The 19962-nt window shown below is 38.1% G+C and overlaps 1 protein-coding gene across 1 annotated transcript; it reads right to left on the bottom strand.

The window, feature by feature from the left end:
• Positions 1-15329: 15329 nt before the first annotated feature.
• On the bottom strand, positions 15330-15998 carry LOC125812742 (uncharacterized). Its single transcript, XM_049492219.1, has one exon. The coding sequence runs from the start codon at positions 15996-15998 to the stop codon at positions 15330-15332; it is 669 nt and encodes a 222-aa protein (XP_049348176.1).
• Between the last annotated feature and the right edge of the window lie 3964 nt (positions 15999-19962).

The raw sequence follows: 19962 nt of genomic DNA, 5'->3' as shown, positions 1-19962 counted from the left end.
ACCTTTAAAATCTAGCAAGACCTTAAGCTAGGTCATGAAATAATTTAGAACCGAGACCCTCAAAACAGTCCCCTAAAAACAATTTTTAGTTTTAAGTTAGGAGTGAGGGTCAACTTTAAATGGTCATATCTTTTAGCTCAAAATGAATTAGGTGGACCATTACATATCCAATTAAAGGTATCTGAGTCCTCTTTCCAACGCCACCGAGTTTTCTCTTTTCCGATCTCGGAGTAAAAAGTTATGCCCAAAATAGTGAAGCACTGTCAGCAAGGACGAGCTTAGACGGGTTTAGTGGAAACTTTTAAGTGGGTCCTTATTTCTTTTCCTAAGTTGAGCCCCTTTTATTATATGACTTTCCTAGCAATTATAAAACCCTTCTAGACCAAATTCTTCCATTTTAAGTCACTCCAATTAGAATTAAAAAGAACCCACCTCCTCTCAAATACTTTTCTCTCTACAATCCTACATTTTAAGAAGGTCAAGAACTTGGAGCTAGGGCTTGGATTGAAAGTGGTTTATTCATCAATTTTCTTGGGGAATCTTAACAAAGGTATGGTGACCCTTGATCCTTGATTATCTTTCCTTCAAGGAGTCCATTCAAAAGGGTTTCAAAAGTTTTCAAAGAACAAAACTTCTATTTTCTATTCTAGGTATGGGTTCATGGGTAAAATGTTTTCAAAGTCATTATATTGGTGAATTGAAGTTCTATTTATGATTTTAAGATGATTTTTATATGAAACTTCTTCAAGAACCCATGTTTTCATTAAAAGCCTAGAATTTGCTAATGAAGTGGGTTTAATGCCTATGATTTAATGTTGATGAAATTGAGTTTAGATTGGATTATATTATTGATTTATATGGTTTTCTATACCTTTTTATGATGAATTGTTGGTATATGGATGAATTGAGGATTGTGGCCTTATGGGCAAGTTATGGATGAATTCTCTTGTGGTAAGAAAAATGGTTGGTACTTGAGTGTTGTTGATTACGGCTTTGGAGGATGGTAAGTTGGCTTAATCTCATATTATGGATTAAAAAAAATTGTTCTTGCTTGGTTTGATCCACTTGTGGTGGAGGTGTTTAATTATGGAATGTATTGTGACCATGGCCTTGAAGGCATAGTATGAGAAATACAAGTGTTACATGACATTTTTATGAATGACATTCAATGGAGCTAATGTGATCATGTTATGAACGTAAATGTGTTATTATTGAAAGGATTTTTCTCAATTTGACACTCATGAATGTTGATGATAGAATATGAAGGATTCTCCAATTTATTGCATATCTCGAATTGGTAGAGCTTGAGCATCATTTTCTTGTTTAAATGATTATATTATTGGTTGTTGAATTCTCGGATCGGTAGGCTAGTAGCACCCTTCCAGTCATGATAGTAATGAACCTTGGAATCGGTAGGCTTATCGTACCCTTCCATTAATGATAGTAATGAACCTTGGAGTCGGTAGGCCTATGGCACCTTTCCATGAAGGTTAATGATGAGACTTGAACCGGTAGGCCCATGGCACCCTTTCAAGAAGATTTAATGAGATTTCTTAAATGAACCTTGAATCGGTAGGCTTAAAGCACCCTTTCACGTGTTAATGAATGTAATTTGGAGTTGGTAGGCCAATGGCACCTCTCATATGTGATAATGTCAAGGTAACGAACTATTTTATAGGAATGTAGGCTAAGCACCGAGTGGATTTGGTTAGATGGAAACTCCCCCAATGGTTAGGCATGAGTTTCAATGATCGTCTACCTTATCCCATAAACTATGTGCCCGCATAGGTAGCTAGTGGATCCATTAAGCTATATATACCGGTCTTTCTTAGACAAGTAGACCACCTCTTTACGGTGTGGGGACTTATGACACCGGATTCCATGACAAGCTCTCATGGTCTATGTCGGTTAAACGCTTACTTCCCATCATGTGAGATTTCATTATGGTTTCTTGATAGGTTCTACAAAGTGTAGGTAGTAGTATGGGATGCTACCTATACATTGCACGAGTAGGCTTGGAGAGGGTCATAGTGAGTTTCTCTAAATCCTAATGTATGTGACACAATTGTGGCCTAAATGAGGTTATTAAAGAATGTTGGCTCTCAAATGCTTAATATGAGATGCATGCTATACTTGGGTTATATTATGAGTTATTTTCCCTTGTCATGTCTTAATTAATGATATACCTCTTATGTCTGAATATTGTGCAAAGGTGAAAGAAAGGAATGATAAGTTACTTTAAGTGACCTTAATGTGGTGCCTTAGTATGGATGGTGGTATGGGACGCCATCCATACATTGCACGAGGTATAGCATAAGGGTTTCTTGAGGTGAAAGTCCAAGGTAAAGGTTTTCATGTTGATATTGTTTAAAGGTGATATTATGACTTACTTAATGTTTATGCTTGTCTTGTATGTCTTTTATGCAACTGTTCATGATATTTCAAAAAGTGGCATAATGCATGGTTTCTAGCCAAAATATCCCTTTTTAAAGCATGTTTTGCATGGTCATCATACTTAGTACTTAATTGTGCTAATTCCATATTTCTCTATTTCCTACTAGTGTAGGTTCCGGAAAGTGAGCGCGTTCTATAGTAAGCTTGGAACTTGAAGTTCTTCCAAGATCTTGTGGTATGTCCTCATATGTCGAGGACAAGAATTTTCTATTCTAATTTTATGATAAGTTTCTTGTAATAGACTTAATAGACTTCTTTTGATTGTAAAGGACCGTGTCCCTACTTATGTTTTGTGATTGTGTCTAAGATGGCCATGTGAGACTTAGACTTCCACTGTGTGTTTTTAAAGTTGTTTTAATGAAGTTTAAATGTGTGGATGTAAATAAGTTTTTTTATTCCGCACGATTATCATTATCAAATGCAATGAATGACTATGTGGTTCGAATAAGACCCTTTCGGGGTCCAGTACGCCTTGTTACGACTTGGGGGTGCTCCCGGGTCGTGACAAATATAGTATCAGAGCATAAGATTTTGGAAATGGTTTTTAGGATCAAAGTCTCACAAGCCACGTCTAGTAGAGTCTTGTTCATCGGTGTGAGTCGCGACACATCTATGAGCGAGAGGCTATAGGACGGTAGAAGTTACACTTCTTTCATTATCCTTGAAGTCGTGCCTTAGAGTTTGGCTTATAAGTGTCCTTTTTTTTAATCTTTCTCTTGTGTTTATAGGATATGAATACGAGGGCTAACCAAAGGAGAGCGGAAGGGGGGTTAGGTGATGACGGAGTTCCTCCCCAGGTTGTGCAAAATGGTCAAGGTGTGCAATGCAATCAAGTTCCTATAGGTGAGCAAGAGAATAAGGTTCCGGTGGTTCCCCTGGATATGACCAATGAAGAGATGAGGTCGGCTTTCTTAATCTTGGCCCGAGCCATGGCGGATCAAGCGACTAGAGATATGGGGCCTAGGGTGAATGCTAATGAGGGTACTATGGCTTCTAAGTTGAGAGACTTTGTGAGGATGAATCCTCCGGTGTTTCTAGGTTCTAAGGTGGGAGAGGTTCTCCAAGAATTTTTGGATGAAGTGTATAATGTAGTGAGTGCTATGGGGGTGACTTCAAAAGAAAAGGCGGAGCTTGCCTCCTATCAATTGAAAGATGTTGCCCAAATTTGGTTCACTCAATGGAAGGCTAATAGGCCGGTGGAAGCGGATCCTATAGAATGGGAGGAGTTTAAGGAAGCTTTCCTTGGTAGGTATTTTCCCCGTGAGAAAAGGGAGTGTAAGGTTGAGGAGTTTATCAACCTTAGGCAAGGTAATGCGAGTGTGCAAGAGTACTCCTTGAGATTTACCCAATTGTCTAAGTATGCTCCATCTTTGGTGTCAAACTCTAGGGATGAGATGAGTAGGTTTGTGACCGGTGTATCCGACCTAGTCAAGGAAGAGTGCCATACGGCAATGCTCCATAATGACATGAACATTTCTAGGCTCATAGTGTATGCTCAATCCATTGAGGAGTCCAAACTTAAGAGGATGAATAGGGGTGTGAAGAGGGGTAGATCGGATGAGCAAGGTCAATCTAGGTTCAAGAAGAGGAGTCAAGACCAAGATTCTTCAAGTGCTCCTAAGGTTAACCAAGAAAAAAATGGTGGATCTCAATTTTCTAAACCTACTTGCATCACTTGTGGCAAGAGGCACTATGGGAAGTGCCTAGCCGGTACTAATGGGTGTTATGGTTGTGGGAAGAATGATCACAAGGTGAAAGATTGTCCTACTCTTACGGCTAGAGGATGGGAAGCCAAGCAATCTTCTAAAGATGGAACGGTTCCTATCCCTCCAAATTATGGTCGTTTCTATGCTCTCCAAGCTAGCAAGGACAAAGAAGCTAATCCGAATAAAGGATCCGGTAAGTTTTAGTTCCTTATGGTCATGAATGTCTTGATGAGGTTTCTATGTTGTTGTTTTTCATGTTTGCCTTAGTTGGGTTTTCTCCTAAGTGGGGGATGGTATGTTGAATAGGAAGGTTGTTGAGAGTGTTGATATCATTATCTCGTTCCTTCTATTCTTACTCAAGCTTGAGACCAAGAGTTCCTAGTAGCTTGTTTTTTTGTTTTGGAGTCTTGTGTGAAAATGAGTTTCCATGGTCTCCTTATGTTATGCATGTTGTATTTGAATTCTTGTTAAATGATAAAATGAGTTTTCATAAATGTGTTTCTCATGTTGATGTGCATTTAGTTGAGTTGTCTATATGTTTCATGAGGATAAATGTTGAACATGCCTAAATATGCTTTAGAGAAAATTTGCCTAATTGTGCTTTTGCAAGTAATTGCATAATGAGCTTAATATTTTTGTAGTGAGCATGATGTGATTGGAGAAGGAAGTTTCTCCAATGAAAAAAAAATGAGAAAGGGGAAGTTTTGATGCACAATAAGTTGTGGATGTAGTTCTTACTTGCTTGATTGGTATGAAGTTTGTTCGAGCCTCTTGATGTGGAGTTGATGTTTCCTCCTATGTTTATGCATTTATGTTTACATGTTACGATTGTTGGGCTGCTAGTATTGAGTTGTTTTTCCCTTAATGTGTTTAAAGTGTCATTCGAGGACGAATGTTCCTAAGTGGGGGATAATGTAACGACCCAAAAAAAAATGAACTAGTAAAACTAGAGCCTCACATGTGAGTTTGGAGTTGAGAACTTGATGAAATGATGAGAAATGACAGTGACGTCCGGAAACTAGTCGTTTGAACTAGTAAGTTGCAAGAGTCTTGTCGTTGAAGTTTGGAGTGTTGTTTAAGGGCTTAAGGGGTTGATTAGCTAGTTGATTAATCACCTTTATAAGCTAGCAAGACCTTTAGCTAGGTCATGAAATCATTTAGAACCGAGACCCTCAAAACAGTCCCCTAAAAATAGTTTTTAGTTTTAAGTTAGGAGTGAGGGTCAACTTTAAATGGTCATATATTTTAGTTCAAAATGAATTAGGTGGACCATTACATATCCAATTAAAGGTATCTGAGTCCTCTTTCCAATGCCACCGAGTTTTCCCTTTTCCGATCTCGGAGTAAAAAGTTATGCCCAAAATAGTGAAGCACTGTCAGCAAGGACGAGCTTAGACGGGTTTAGTGGAAACTTTTAAGTGGGTCCTTATTTCTTTTCCTAAGTTGAGCCCCTTTTATTATATGCCTTTCCTAGCAATTATAAAACCCTTCTAGACCAAATTCTTCCATTTTAAGTCACTCCAATTAGAATTAAAAAGAACTCACCTCCTCTCAAATACTTTTCTCTCTACAATCCTCCATTTTAAGAAGGTCGAGAACTTGGAGCTAGGGCTTGGATTGAAGGTGGTTTCTTCATCAATTTTCTTGGGGAATCTTAACAAAGGTATGGTGACCCTTGATCCTTGATTATCTTTCCTTCAAGGAGTCCATTCAAAAGGGTTTCAAAAGTCTTCAAAGAACAAAACTTCTATTTTCTATTCTAGGTATGGGTTCATGGGTAAAATGTTTTCAAAGTCATTATATTGGTGAATTGAAGTTCCATTTATGATTTTAACATGATTTTTATATGAAACTTCTTCAAGAACCCATGTTTTCATTAAAAGCCTAGAATTTGCTAATGAAGTGGGTTTACTGCCTATGATTTAATGTTGATGAAATTGAGTTTAGATTGGATTGTATTGTTGATTTTTATGGTTTTCTATACTTATTTATGATGAATTGTTGGTATATGGATGAATTGAGGATTGTGGCCTTATGGGCAAGTTATGGATGAATTCTCTTGTGGTAAGAAAAATGGTTGGGACTTGAGTGTTGTTGATTATGGCTTTGGATGATGGTAAGTTAGCTTAATCTCATATTATGGATAAAAAAAAAATTGTTCTTGCTTGGTTTGATCCACTTGTGGTGGAGGTGTTTAATTATGGAATGTATTGTGACCATGGCCTTGAAGGCATAGTATGAGAAATACAAGTGTTACATGACATTTTTATGAATGGACATTCAATGGAGCTAATGTGATCATGTTATGAACGTAAATGTGTTATTATTGAAAGGATTTTTCTCAATTTGACACTCATGAATGTTGATGATAGAATATGAAGGATTCTCCAATTTATTGCATATCTCGAATTGGTAGAGCTTGTGCATCATTTTCTTATTTAAATGATTATATTATTGGTTGTTGAATTCTCGGATCGGTAGGCTAGTCGCACCCTTCCACTCATGATAGTAATGAACCTTGGAATCGGTAGGCTTATCGCACCCTTCCATTAATGATAGTAATGAACCTTGGAGTCGGTAGGCCTATGGCACCTTTCCAAGAAGGTTAATGATGAGACTTGAACCGGTAGGCCCATGGCACCCTTTCAAGAGGAGTTAATGAGCTTTCCTAAATGAACCTTGAAACGGTAGGCTTAAAGCACCCTTTCACGTGTTAATGAATGTAATTTGGAGTTGGTAGGCCAATGGCACCTCTCATATGTGATAATGTCAAGGTAACGAACTATTCTATGGGAATGTAGGCTAAGCACCGAGTGGATTTGGTTAGATGGAAACTCCCCCAATGGTTAGGCATGAGTTTCAATGATCGTCTACCTTATCCCATAAACTATGTGCCCGCATAGGTAGCTAGTGGATCCATTAAGCTGTATATACCGGTCTTCCTTAGACAAGTAGACCACCTCTTTATGGTGTGGGGACTTATGACACTGGATTCCATGACAAGCTCTCATGGTCTATGTCGGTTAAACGCTTACTTCCCATCATGTGAGATTTCATTATGGTTTCTTGATAGGTTCTACAAAGTGTAGGTAGTAGTATGTGATGCTACCTATACATTGCATGAGTAGGCTTGGAGAGGGTCATAGTGAGTTTCTTTAAATCCTAATGTATGTGACACAATTGTGGCCTAAATGAGGTTATTAAAGAATGTTGGCTAGCAAATGCTTAATTTGAGATGCATGCTATACTTGGGTTATATTATTAGTTATTTTCCCTTGTCATGTCTTAATTAATGATATACCTCTTATGTATGAATATTGTGCAAAGGTGAAAGAAAGGAATGATAAGTTACTTTAAGTGACCTTAATGTGGTGCCTTAGTATGGATGGTGGTGTGGGACGCCATCCATACATTGCACGAGGTATAGCATAAGGGTTTCTTGAGGTGAAAGTCCAAGGTAAAGGTTTTCATGTTGATATTGTTTAAAGGTGATATTATGACTTACTTAATGTTTATGCTTGTCTTGTATGTCTTTTATGCAACTGTTCATGATACTTCAAAAAGTGGCATAATGCATGGTTTCTAGCCAAAATGTCCCTTTTTAAAGCATGTTTTGCATGGTCATCATACTTAGTACTTAATTGAAGTGAGCAGGTTCTATAGTAAGCATGGAACTTGAAGTTCTTCCAAGATCTTGTGGTATGTCCTCATATGTCGAGGACAAGAATTTTCTATTCTAATTTTATGATAAGGTTCTTGTAATAGACTTAATAGACTTCTTTTGATTGTAAAGGGCTGTGTCCCTACTTATGTTTTGTGATTGTGTCTAAGATGGCCATGTGAGACTTAGACTTCCGCTGTGTGTTTTTAAAGTTGTTTTAATGAAGTTTAAATGTGTGGATGTAAATAAGTTTTTTTATTCTGCACTATTATCATTATCGAATGCAATGAATGACTATGTGGTTCGTATAAGACCCCTTCGGGGTCAAGTACGCCTTGTTACGACTTGGGGGCGCTCCCGGGTCGTGACAATTTCTACTAGAAACTCAGACTCAACTAAGGTAGAAGGTCTCCATCTAATGGGATACATATTTTGGGGACGTGGACTCAACTAGTGTAAAAGGTCCCATTGGGATGCTGGACTCAACTAGCGTAAAAGGTCCCATTGGGATGCTGGACTCAACTAGTGTAAAAGCTTTCATATCATATTCAATATCCACTCGGTGTTAAGCATTACTTCCCATGGATTACATATTATGTCTTGAGTTAAGTTCATATTTATGGAAGAATTTCTTGACACTCAATCCAACATAATTCATAAGATAACTCATAGAATCAATAGGTGAGAATAACCCTTCAACCTTAGAATCATCATATTGTGAGAAAACCTTTCACATCATACCATAATCATACATAAGTGTGTATATGAGAATAACCTTTCAACAACACACAAAAAGATCACAATCATAATCACTTTATTATCAAAGTGTTCTTAAAGCATATACATAAATCTCATAATCGTGCATAATATCATAAATTTCCCTTTTAAGGGTCAAAATCATATCATATCAACACATCTAGAATTCACTACATTAGACATGGATATTAACATAATTCAAGTAATTCAACTGCTACAAGCATAATCTCATAACATTTTTCTATAATCAACAAACCACATCACAAGATTATAATTGGGAAAATAGGGATTTTATAGGTTTTTGATTTCAACATAAAAGCCATAATAAATCATCAATTCAATCATAATATAAAGTAATTCAATCATTATAATCATTTTTTAAAGGAACCTATGACTTTGGAATCAAACCCTAGCTTTTGGGGATTTCTATCTTTGAAATTGGGGTTTTGAAGGGACTCCATGGATGAAAGATATCCATGGATGAAGGATTACCATACCTTAGCAATGAAACCCAACGAATTTGGTGTAAAAACCTATCTTCTTCAATGCTAGCTCCAACTTCCTTCTTCTTCTTCTTTTTCTTCTTCTTCTTTGAGTTTTCTAGATAGAGAATTTTTTAGAGAAGATGAACTTTTGGGATTTTGTTTGGGGTTTTGGAAATAATGGGGTTAATGGGTGTATTTTGACTTAAATGACTAATATAGGTGTATAAAACTAAGGCAAAACGACTTCACTTAATACCTATTTAAAAAGGAACCTCCCAAAATAACCCTTCATTTAAGTGACTTGCCCAGGGACCACGAGAGGTCCCACAAGCCGTGGTCATGACCACAAGTTGTTGTCCCTACCGTGGACCTTGTTGCAATGGCTCGATCTTCATGAATTGGCCTCCTTAAGGCTAATTGAAGACCACGACCACTCCCACGGCCCTTGGTGGTCTTCACGAGCCGTCAAGTGGCTCGTGGGGGAGGGTCTCACTTTTGAATACTTGACAAACACACTGCCTAGCCCGCCATGGACCACACCATGAGCCGTGCTCCCCACCATGAGTTGTGGTTACTAAGGCAATGTTTAGAGGAGAGTGGACTTCCCTAGTCCTCTCCCTTGGACCTTCCCCATTTCCTTGACCCTCACCCCAACGTTTAACTCTAGTTTTAGCCTACTAATTTCTGGGGTGTTACATTTTTCCAGCTATCCTTTTCTCTTATAGCAGCACAATTCTCACATGGGATCATGTCCCCTATCAGATCCCACGGTTTGTCAAATCATTAAAAATAAGCATTAACATTTTTAATCTCTTTTTGATGATGATAAACTTCTCTTCTCTTTCCCACTTCTTCCCCTTGTCATCCACATCAGGTACCTATCCCCAGTGATCTGTCAAAATTTGTCCTATGAATACTAAAGCTTAGGAGTCGATTTACAAGATAAGACCATAAGACACAAAGGTCCATATCCAACAAATACTCTTCAGCACTCCATCAGGTCCTTTGTTATGTATGAGCAGTGTTCTTCCTTGAAGATGCCTTCTTCTTTGTAAGCTTATGAATTTTCAGAAATACAAATCTTAGTTTGTGTCTTGTGAGAAGAGATTATATCAAATGGACACAAATCTCTTCGGACGACAACATTGGCTGTGAGCCTGCTATTTTAAAAACTTATTCACCAACCATCTCAGTCTTTCCGGGACCAGGTCTCTTGCAATGCATTCGTTGTGAGTTCTCAAAAAAACTAGCTAGCTCTCTCATTTTTTTGAATGAGTAATATTGTTTATTTATTATTATATAAATCAATCACCAACAAGAGTTTTGACCACTGAAACAAAAACCTCATCTGCCTTTTCTATTGGTGAAGTACACTGCACTTTTCACCAACCAACCTGACAAGACATCTTTACGGTTGTACACCATTTTGAATCAGATGAGAGCACTCTGTCAAGGATCGGGTGCTGCATTTGTGAGGATCATCAAAACATCTAAAATATAAAAAAAAATCCCCTTTTTGATGATGACACACAAATATTCCTCACACTGAGTTTATTCATTCATTTCCCCTTTCATCAGTCCCAATACCAGAGTACCCTTTCCTGGATCTAGTCCCTTCTTAGATCCCTAAGTTTTTTCAATCATCAAAACATAATATCAACACCAAAATAATATTTTCATCCTTTTTTATGATAACATACTTATTCACCTTCTTCCCCATTTTACCAGTTGCCCCTATCAACATGACTCTTTAGGTAACTGGATTGGTCCTCTTGTTTCATCATTCCCAAAGTTTGTTAAATCAACAAAACTTCACACCATCAATAAAATAGCATTTCCCCCCTTTTTGATGATGATAAACCTGTTTAGATTCTTCCCCTTCACCAGTTCCCCTTATTGGCCTGACCATATCCTTTTCAAGTAACTAGCATTCATTCCCCCTATTGGCATGACCATGTGTTCTTCAAGTAGCTAACATTGATATCATACCTTAACAATTTTCCCCCTTTTGACATCATAAAAAAAGGTTAAAGTAGTAAACTAAATTGACAGAAATGCAGTTCAAGAAAATTCATGGCCACTTGGGCAACACTGAGCATGAGTAAAAATGCATTAAGTAATGAAACAAGTTAGTAAAAACAAGACATTTTTCATTCATAAATAAAACATCAGCAATCAAAACATTGCAAATATTATTACGAATGAGAACTAGGACTGACTTGGAAGTTTACGAAGAGGAATGGGCGTAGGAACAAGGGATTGGAAAAGTAAGATTGGAAAGCATTTCCCTCAGCATGGTTTCTCTGAAGCCTCCCTTGAAGTTCACATTCTTTGCTGCCCGGGCTTTATGTTGAACCTTCAGGGCTGCCAATTCTTCTAAACCTGGTCCCTTTGATCGTGTTGTTTCAGAAATTGAGCCTTCAGGCAAATTATTTCAGTATCCCTGTTAGGAAGAGCAACTGTCATAGCTTCTAAAGAAGGCTTGAGTATCTCATGATAGAAAGATTGATAAACTCAAACTTACTCAAGGCCTCCGAGATGAATAGACCAATAACTGAGGAACCATTTAAAAAAAAATCAATATTTTTTAATGTCAGACACCCTCATATTCAAAATACTTTGAGTTCTCAGAATGTTAACCCTTTTCTTTTTTAACATCATTTTTTCCCATCTTCTTGTTTTTGCTACTTGAACCTGTCCCTCTTCAGACTCAAAAATTTCTTCATCAGAAAATTCTATAGTATTAGCAAAGCGTTTAATCATTTGAAGTGTGGAGAAAAGAGGGTTTTGCAAAAGTTCTAATTTTTGGAAGGGGATTTGACTTTTCTGGGGAGATGGAAAGAAATATGGAGTATAAAGGAAGTGAAAGGGTGTATTATTTGAAAGGAAGTGTCATTTTGGTATTTAAATGATAGGACAACGGTTAGATTTTATTATGACAGACATGTGGCAATTGCAACAGTTCTCTTTCATAGTACAAAATACAATAATAAGAGTGCTAACCTTCAAGAATGGATCGGGTCCCTCTCTGTAATTTGAATTTAATTGCCTAGATCTTCTGTGACCTCCCTTTTCCTTTAACAATTCTTCCATGTGTGTATACCTACAAAAGGTATAAGACTTAATTTGCTAAAATATACATAACTAAGAAACAAGGATACCTTCTCCCTTTGTATAGTCATGAGAGGGCTGCTCGGTTCAGGCAGGATCCATTCAGTCAAGTTTTAGCATCCCCAACTACAATTATTTTTTTTGACCAAGTCCCTTGTCAGAGCTTTTGTGAAGATATCAGTGATTTGATCTCTTATCTTACAAAATTACAAGCTAATATTTCCTTTCTCAATATTATCCCTCAGAAAGTGATGTCTCACATCAATATGTGTAGTCCTTTTATGGTGGACTGAGCTCTTAGCCATAGTGAGAGCACTCGTGATATCACACAAGAGGGATAGTCTGAGTAACCACTCTAAGAAATTCAAGTTGTTGTTTGATCCACATGAGTTGAGCATACCGACCTGCATCTGCTACATATCTTGCATGAGTTGTTGAAAGAGAAACCAAATCTTGCATTTTTAGTTCCCCATGAAATGAGATATGAGCCAAGTAAATGAGTCATTCCTTATCTTTCTAACAGCTTGATACCCAACATAATAAGTATCACCATATTCCTCTGAACAACAAAAAACCTCCTAATGGATAGAGTAGAACTAAGTCTTTCTCTTCATCAAATGTCGTAGGATTCTCTTAGCAGCCTTCAAATGTGATTATGTTGGACAAGCTTGGAATCTTGCATAAATCCTAACACTTGTTTCATTTACATCTGGACCATAATATTCATGAATTTGTCACGCCTCAGATCTGATTAAGACGGACAGGGACCCGATGTCTAAATGGCCCGGGAGAACCAACTTACAACCTGCACTTACCATACATTTAACTATGATAACTATGAAGTTATGACAAGCTTATATGCCCTGTAGTGATAAAAGAACGACATAGACAGGCCAAAAACTTATGTACAACACTTGGCTGTGAAGGCCACAATTGTTAAGAGACAAGACACAACCAAACTTTATACATTAGTCTACAAAGCCTCTACAAGATAGACAACCTTAGTTTAGGTCGGGACAAGGCCCCGCCTTACCCTTAACTACTATACGGTAACAAAAGGAGATGCCAAAGACTCGATTAAGCCCCGAATCAACTTAGAGCTCACCAATAGCAGCTGAGTGTCCTGTGCTCCTACTGGGAGGTCTACTAGCTCGAGTACCTGTAGCTGCAGCATGAAATGCAGCGTCCCCCGAGAGGGACGTCAGTACGAAGAATGTACTGAATATGTAAGGCAATAATATATGTAAACAAGAGCTCAATTGAAATCAAGTATCAATATGTAAATGCATAGATCAAATTAAAGACCACCCTTGTTGCTGTTGTGGGATCATGTACATTATATTCTGTTCTGTAATTTTCTTTACATTGCGATCTTTGTAAAGCATGTGATACAAATAACCAACTGATTAGTGGTAAAAGTGGATGACCCATGCTAGGCATTTTAACCCCTGAGATGCTGTCCTCAAATATATAAATTTGGGATCGACCCATGCTAGACTGTTGCCCCAGGGCTGCCACCCTTACACATATACCGCTTCATATAGTTTCTTTAATCTTTGAGATTGTTATTTTGGTGGTCATAATTATTTTTGAGCATCATAACTGTGGATCAGTAGTAGGAAACATGTGAATATGTACTTAGGGCAGTAACAATAACACAAGATGAAAATGTAACCCTAATGAATTACATAAGAGCTCAAATGACACAATGGACCTCATTTGATTGATAGGAGGAATCACAAAGCTACTGCTGAAATTACCCTTTTCTCATACCAATACTTGGAAAAGTAAAGATGCACATATGTTGAAGCAATTCGACACCCTAAGGAGAGGGGAAATATTGTTAGATGTGTTTGGGATTGTACGCTGCCACTATGTGTCTTTTACTTGAAAGAGCACTTAGGAAGCTCACTTGTTGGTAGTGACACAAGCAGAGTTCATGCCAAAGAATATAGAATCGAATAGCCTTACATACCTTGATGTACCACTTAGATAGTACAACAAATTAACCTCCTTTTTTTTCGATTATTAATCTTGTTGGACAGCAACCTCACTTGCTAACTTCAAGGTTTAGGTTGATATTTCCAAATTATCTTAAGGTGAAATCAGTTCCTCCTCTTGAATTTCTTAAGATGGGAGATGTTACACCAACTTGTACTTGAAACATAAAGGGTTTTCTCAGTTTTTTAATGGTGAACTTGCAGGCCAGCACTTTGGGGCTTCTAGGGTTTCTTTTTGGGAGTAAATTGTTGTAGAAAAAGTGAGAGATATATGAAATGAATTTCATTCTCTTAAGGGTCCTTTATGGACGTTTTTACATTAAGAAATATGTAGAAATATCTAGTCCCTCACTTTAAGTAAGCAGGTACATCACTCCCTTAATTTCTGCCACAAGTTCTTTAAGTAGCTGCATCACCTAGTTGCCCTTTTCTTTTAAAATGCAGTCCACATATTTCCTAAGTAGGTGCATCACCTACTTACCACTTATTTAAGTAGGTCAGCAGTTAATCTACCATTAAGAACCTATGTCATCCTTTCTACGTAAGCTACACATGTACGTAAGTAACATAATTACGTAAGACATCCGAATTAGTAGCTTAAGCAAGTAGGTTGATTACTATGACAAATTATACTTTGCTTACTCTATTTAGCCTCAAACCTCTTTCGAATATTGTCAAACCTATTTCAAGCCCTCACTACTCACATAGAACTAGTATATGCAAAATATGGGACGTTACAAAATCGTCTTGCCGTCCATAATGTGAAAATTTGTTGTACTTTTCTTGACAAATGAAGGTATCTTTAGAAGTTTGCTTGATCTGCAGCTCCAAGAACAAATTCAATTCTCCCATCATGCTCACTTTAAAACTCACTACTCATGAGTGCAACAAACTATTCACACACCACTTCAAAGGTTGCTTCAAAGATGTTTGAATAATCAGTAATTCATTTTCTTGTGGTTGCAAAATGAGGATTTTTGTCGATTTTACCTCTTTTGAAACCATTTTTAAAGAGGAACTTGGACAACCTGTTAGCTGGTCTGGGAACCGAGTGTCATACTTTTCTTTTTTCAAACTGAGCTTGATCATCTTCTTCATTCTCACCTTCAGAATTCACATTATTAGTTTGAACTGCATCATTTTTGTTCAACATTATCTACCGGACCAGGTCCCTCATTAACTCAACACTTTGACCCTTCTCCTCGGATTGAAATAAATGAGGATATTTGGACTTCATTGCTTCTTCCGCCTCCCATGTAACTTCTTTAACTTGTTGGTTTCTCCATAGTACTTTTACAGAAGCTACTTCTTTATTTCTTAGTTTCTTAACTTGTCGATCCAAAATTGCGATGGGTACTTCTTCGTAAGTGAGATCTTCTGTAACGTGTACATCTTCCATAGGAGTGATACGAGATGGGTCGCCTATGCATTTTCGAAGCATTGAGACATGAAATACTGGATGGACTGTTGAGAGCTCTTGAGGTAGTTCTAACTCATACGCGACTTGACCAACTCTTCGAATAATTTTATATGGCCCTATGTAGCGCGGACTCAACTTCCCCTTTTTTCCAAATCTCATTACCCCTTTCATTGGGGATACCTTCAAAAATACCCAATCTCCTATGAAAAATTCCAGTCCTCTCCTTCTATTATCTGCAAATGATTTATGTCGGCTTTGAGCTGTTGCTAATCGTTGTTGTATCACCTTAAAGTTTTCCATAGCTTGATGAACAAGATTTGGCCCAAATAAGGCAGTTTTGCCCGCTTCAAACCATCCGATCGGTGACCTGCACTTTCTCCAATATAACGCTTCATAAGGTGCCATTCTGATACTTGAATGGTAGCTGTTGTTGTAAGCCAACTCAATAAGTGGCAAATGATCATTCCAACTACCTTTGAAGTCTAATATACAAGCTCGCAACATATCCTCAAGTGTTTGGATTGTACGTTCTGCCTGACCATCCGTTTGAGGGTGAAAGGCTGTGCTTAAATTCACTTGCGTTCCCAAACTCTTCTAAAATGACTTCCAAAAGTTCGCAGTGAATTGAGCTCCTCTATCACATATAATAGAGATTGGCACTCCATGTTGCCGAACTATCTCTTTAATATACAACTTTGCATACTCTTCAACTGTATAAGTAGTCTTGACCGGTAAGAAGTGCGCTGCTTTGTTGAGTGTATCAACAATCACCCATATGGAATCAAACTTCCGAAATGAGCGAGGCAAACCAGTGAAAAAATCCATATTAATCATATCCCACTTCCAAATTGGGAATTCTATACGCTGCATATAACCTCCAGGCTTCTGGTGCTCTACTTTAACTTGTTGACAATTTGGACATTGAGCTACAAATTCTGCAATGCTCTTCTTCATGTCACACCACCAATATACTTCTTTCAAGTCATGACACATTTTTGTTAATCCCGGATGGACAGAATATCTTGAATGATGTGCTTCCGTCATAATTCTCCTTCTTAGTCCATCTATGTTAGGTACACACAATCTGTTTTGGCATTGAAGTAATCCCTCTTCTGTAAGCTCAAATGCCTTTGTCATACCTTGTTGTACATTCTCCTTAAGCTGTAATAGGATAGGATCCGTGTACTGCTTCTCTTTCACCTCCGCTACAAATAAGGATTCTACAGCATTTTGCACAATAACTCCTTCATCTGGAGATTCAAGAAGGCGAACCCCCAAGCTAGCTAATTGACGTAGATCTTTAGTTATTTGCTGCTTTCCTATGGACTGCTCATAAGTGCTTGCCATCATTTTACGACTTAAAGCATCAGCTACAACATTTTCCTTCCTGGGATGATACAAGATTTCAATGTCATAATCTTTTAATAACTCAAGCCACCTTCATTGCCTCAAATTCAGATCCTTTTGCTTAAAGATGTATTGCAAACTCTTGTGATTAGTATATATATATAAACGTGAACACCATACAAGTAGTGGCGCCATATCTTCAAAGCAAACACAACTGCTACTAGCTCTAGATCATGGGTTGGATAGTTTTTCTCATGTGACCGCAACTACCTTGAGGCATAAGCTATCACCTTACCATGCTGCATCAACACACATCCTAAGCCCACTCCCGATGCATCACAATACACTACGTACCCTTCCGTGCCTTCTGGAAGTACCAATACAGGTGTAGAAGTCAATTTATTCTTCAGTTCTTGGAAGCTTCTTTCACATGCATCGCTCCACTGGAACTTGACTTCTTTTTGTGTTAGTTTTGTTAATGGTGCAGAAATAGAACCAAATCCTTCAACAAACCTTCTATAATAACCTGCCAGCCCAAGGAAACTACGAACCTCCGTAGGTGTTGTAGGTCTTGGCCAATTCTTCATAGCTTCTATTTTTTGGGTATCAACCCTTACTTCTTCATCAGATACAATATGACCCAAGAATGCCACAGATCTTAACCAAAACTCACATTTAGAGAACTTTGCATACAACTTTCGATCACGAAGAATCTGTAACACCTGCCGCAAGTGATTAGCATGGTCCTCTTCAGATCTTGAATACACCATAATGTCATCTATAAATACTATCACGAACACATCCAAAAATGGCTTCAACACTCTATTCATCAAATCCATAAAAGTTGATGGTGCATTTGTTAGCCCAAATGACATAACTAAAAACTCAAAATGACCATATCGTGTTTGAAAAGCCGTCTTGGGTATATCTCGATCTCTAACCCTCACTTGGTGATAACCCGACCTCAAATCAATTTTTGAAAAGCACTTAGCACACTGTAACTGATCAAACAAATCATCAATTCTTGGGAGGGGATATTTGTTCTTAATCGTTACCTTATTCAATTGTCGGTAATCAATACACATTCTGAATGAGCCATCGTTCTTGCGTACAAATAAAATTGGTGCTCCCCAAGGGGACATACTAGGCCTTATGAATCCTTTTTCTAACAAATCACTCAATTGTTCCTTCAACTCCTGTAATTTTGACGGGGCCATTCTATATGGAGGAATGGAGATAGGTTGAGTATCTGGAATTATATCAATACCAAACTCTACTTCTCGTTCTGGAGGTAAACCTGGAAGATCTTCAGGAAATACATCAGGAAATTCATTTACCAACGGAACAGATTGAAGAGTTGGTGGATCTGCATCTATATTTCTTACTCTTACTAAATGGCATATGTAGCCTTTGGACATCATCTTCTTCGCCTTAAAATAAGAAATAAACTTACCTCTTGGCGCTCCAATATTACCTTTCCATTCAAGGACTACCTCTTTTGGAAAATGGAAATGCACCATCTTAGTTCGGCATTCTACTGTAGAATAACAAGAAGCTAACCAATCCATACCCATTACGACATCAAAATCAACCATTTCTAGTTCAACAAGGTCAGCTAATGTATTACGACCACAAACAGTTACTATGCACTTTCGATAGAATCTTCTAACTATAATAGATTCACCAATCGGTGTAGACACTTCAAATGGTTTAACCAATAATTTTGGTGTTCTTTTGAACTTTGCAGCAATCAATGGAGTGACATATGATAGTGTAGACCCCAGATCAATTAATGCATATACAATATGTGAAAAGATGGATAATGTACCTGTAACCACATCCGGTGAAGCCTCCAAATTTTGTCAATTCCCTAGGGCATACGTGCGATTCTGAACTCCACTAAAACTAGCTGCCCCTCTAAGACCTCTACCATGACCTGCAGGCATTTATGCACCCCTGCCTAAAGAAGGAACTGAGACGATACAACAATCGATCCAGCAGGTTGTGCCATACCACCCATGCCCCTTTGAGGGCAATTTCTCATCATGTGTCCCGGTGTACTACACCAAAAAAAAGCATCTGTCCCAAACCTACATGTGCCTAGGTGATTTCTCCCGCATTGTATACAAAGTTGTCGAGGAGGTCTTGATTGGCTCATAATTCCCTGCTCTTGGTGCCCGCTGTTCTTGAGCTTTGGCTTTCACCTCTTTGCCCAAACTGATCGCCCCTAGACCCTCGGGGTGGAGCACTAGCTGTAGAGTAGGAAAATGATGGCCTAGGCGGTCTATTAGAAAACTGAGGCTTAAACTCACCTTGAGATTGGGTAAACTGCCCCGTAGATTTGGCCCTCTTGGACTGCCCTCTTTCCGACTCTTGTGCCCTTCTTCTTTGCCTTTGATCCTCCAACTTTTGTGCAAAAGCTTGCATCCTCGCTAGATCCATGTCTTTATTCAAAGAAGCAATGGTACAATCTTTAACCAAATATGAATCTAATATGTCCACATATCGATGAACTCTATCCTCCATAGTAGACACTACATTAGAAGCATACCTGGATAAATAATTAAACTTGAGACTGTACTCCCTCACGCTCATATTCCCTTGGTGGAGATTTAAAAACTCATCAGCACGGGCCTCTCGGATGTCCAATGGCAGATAATGGTCAAGAAATGCCTTTTTGAACTCTTTCCAATTAGCTAAAGGTGCATCTGTAATCCTTGATTGCTTCCAAGCTTCATACCACAATATAGCCATACCCCTGAGTCTATATGTTGCTAGCTCAACTGCTTCTTTACCACTTACATGCATAACATCCAAAGTTCGTTGAATCTGATCAATAAAGTCTTGCGGATCTTCCTTAGGATCTGACCCGGTGAATGATGGAGGGTCCAAATTAAGAAAATCACGTATCCGCGTACTAGCAGCCCTATTTGCACCACTCGTACCTGCAATTGGACCTTTTTGCCTTTGCCCTTGGCCAGCAACTATACGAGTCAATAATTGGACTGCATTCTTTAAATCT

This window comes from Solanum verrucosum, unplaced genomic scaffold (assembly GCF_900185275.1).
Source record: "Solanum verrucosum unplaced genomic scaffold, falcon-dt-bn FXZP01000033.1, whole genome shotgun sequence".
Classification (NCBI taxonomy): Eukaryota; Viridiplantae; Streptophyta; class Magnoliopsida; order Solanales; family Solanaceae; genus Solanum; species Solanum verrucosum.
This window is presented reverse-complemented; position numbering and strand designations above follow the sequence as displayed.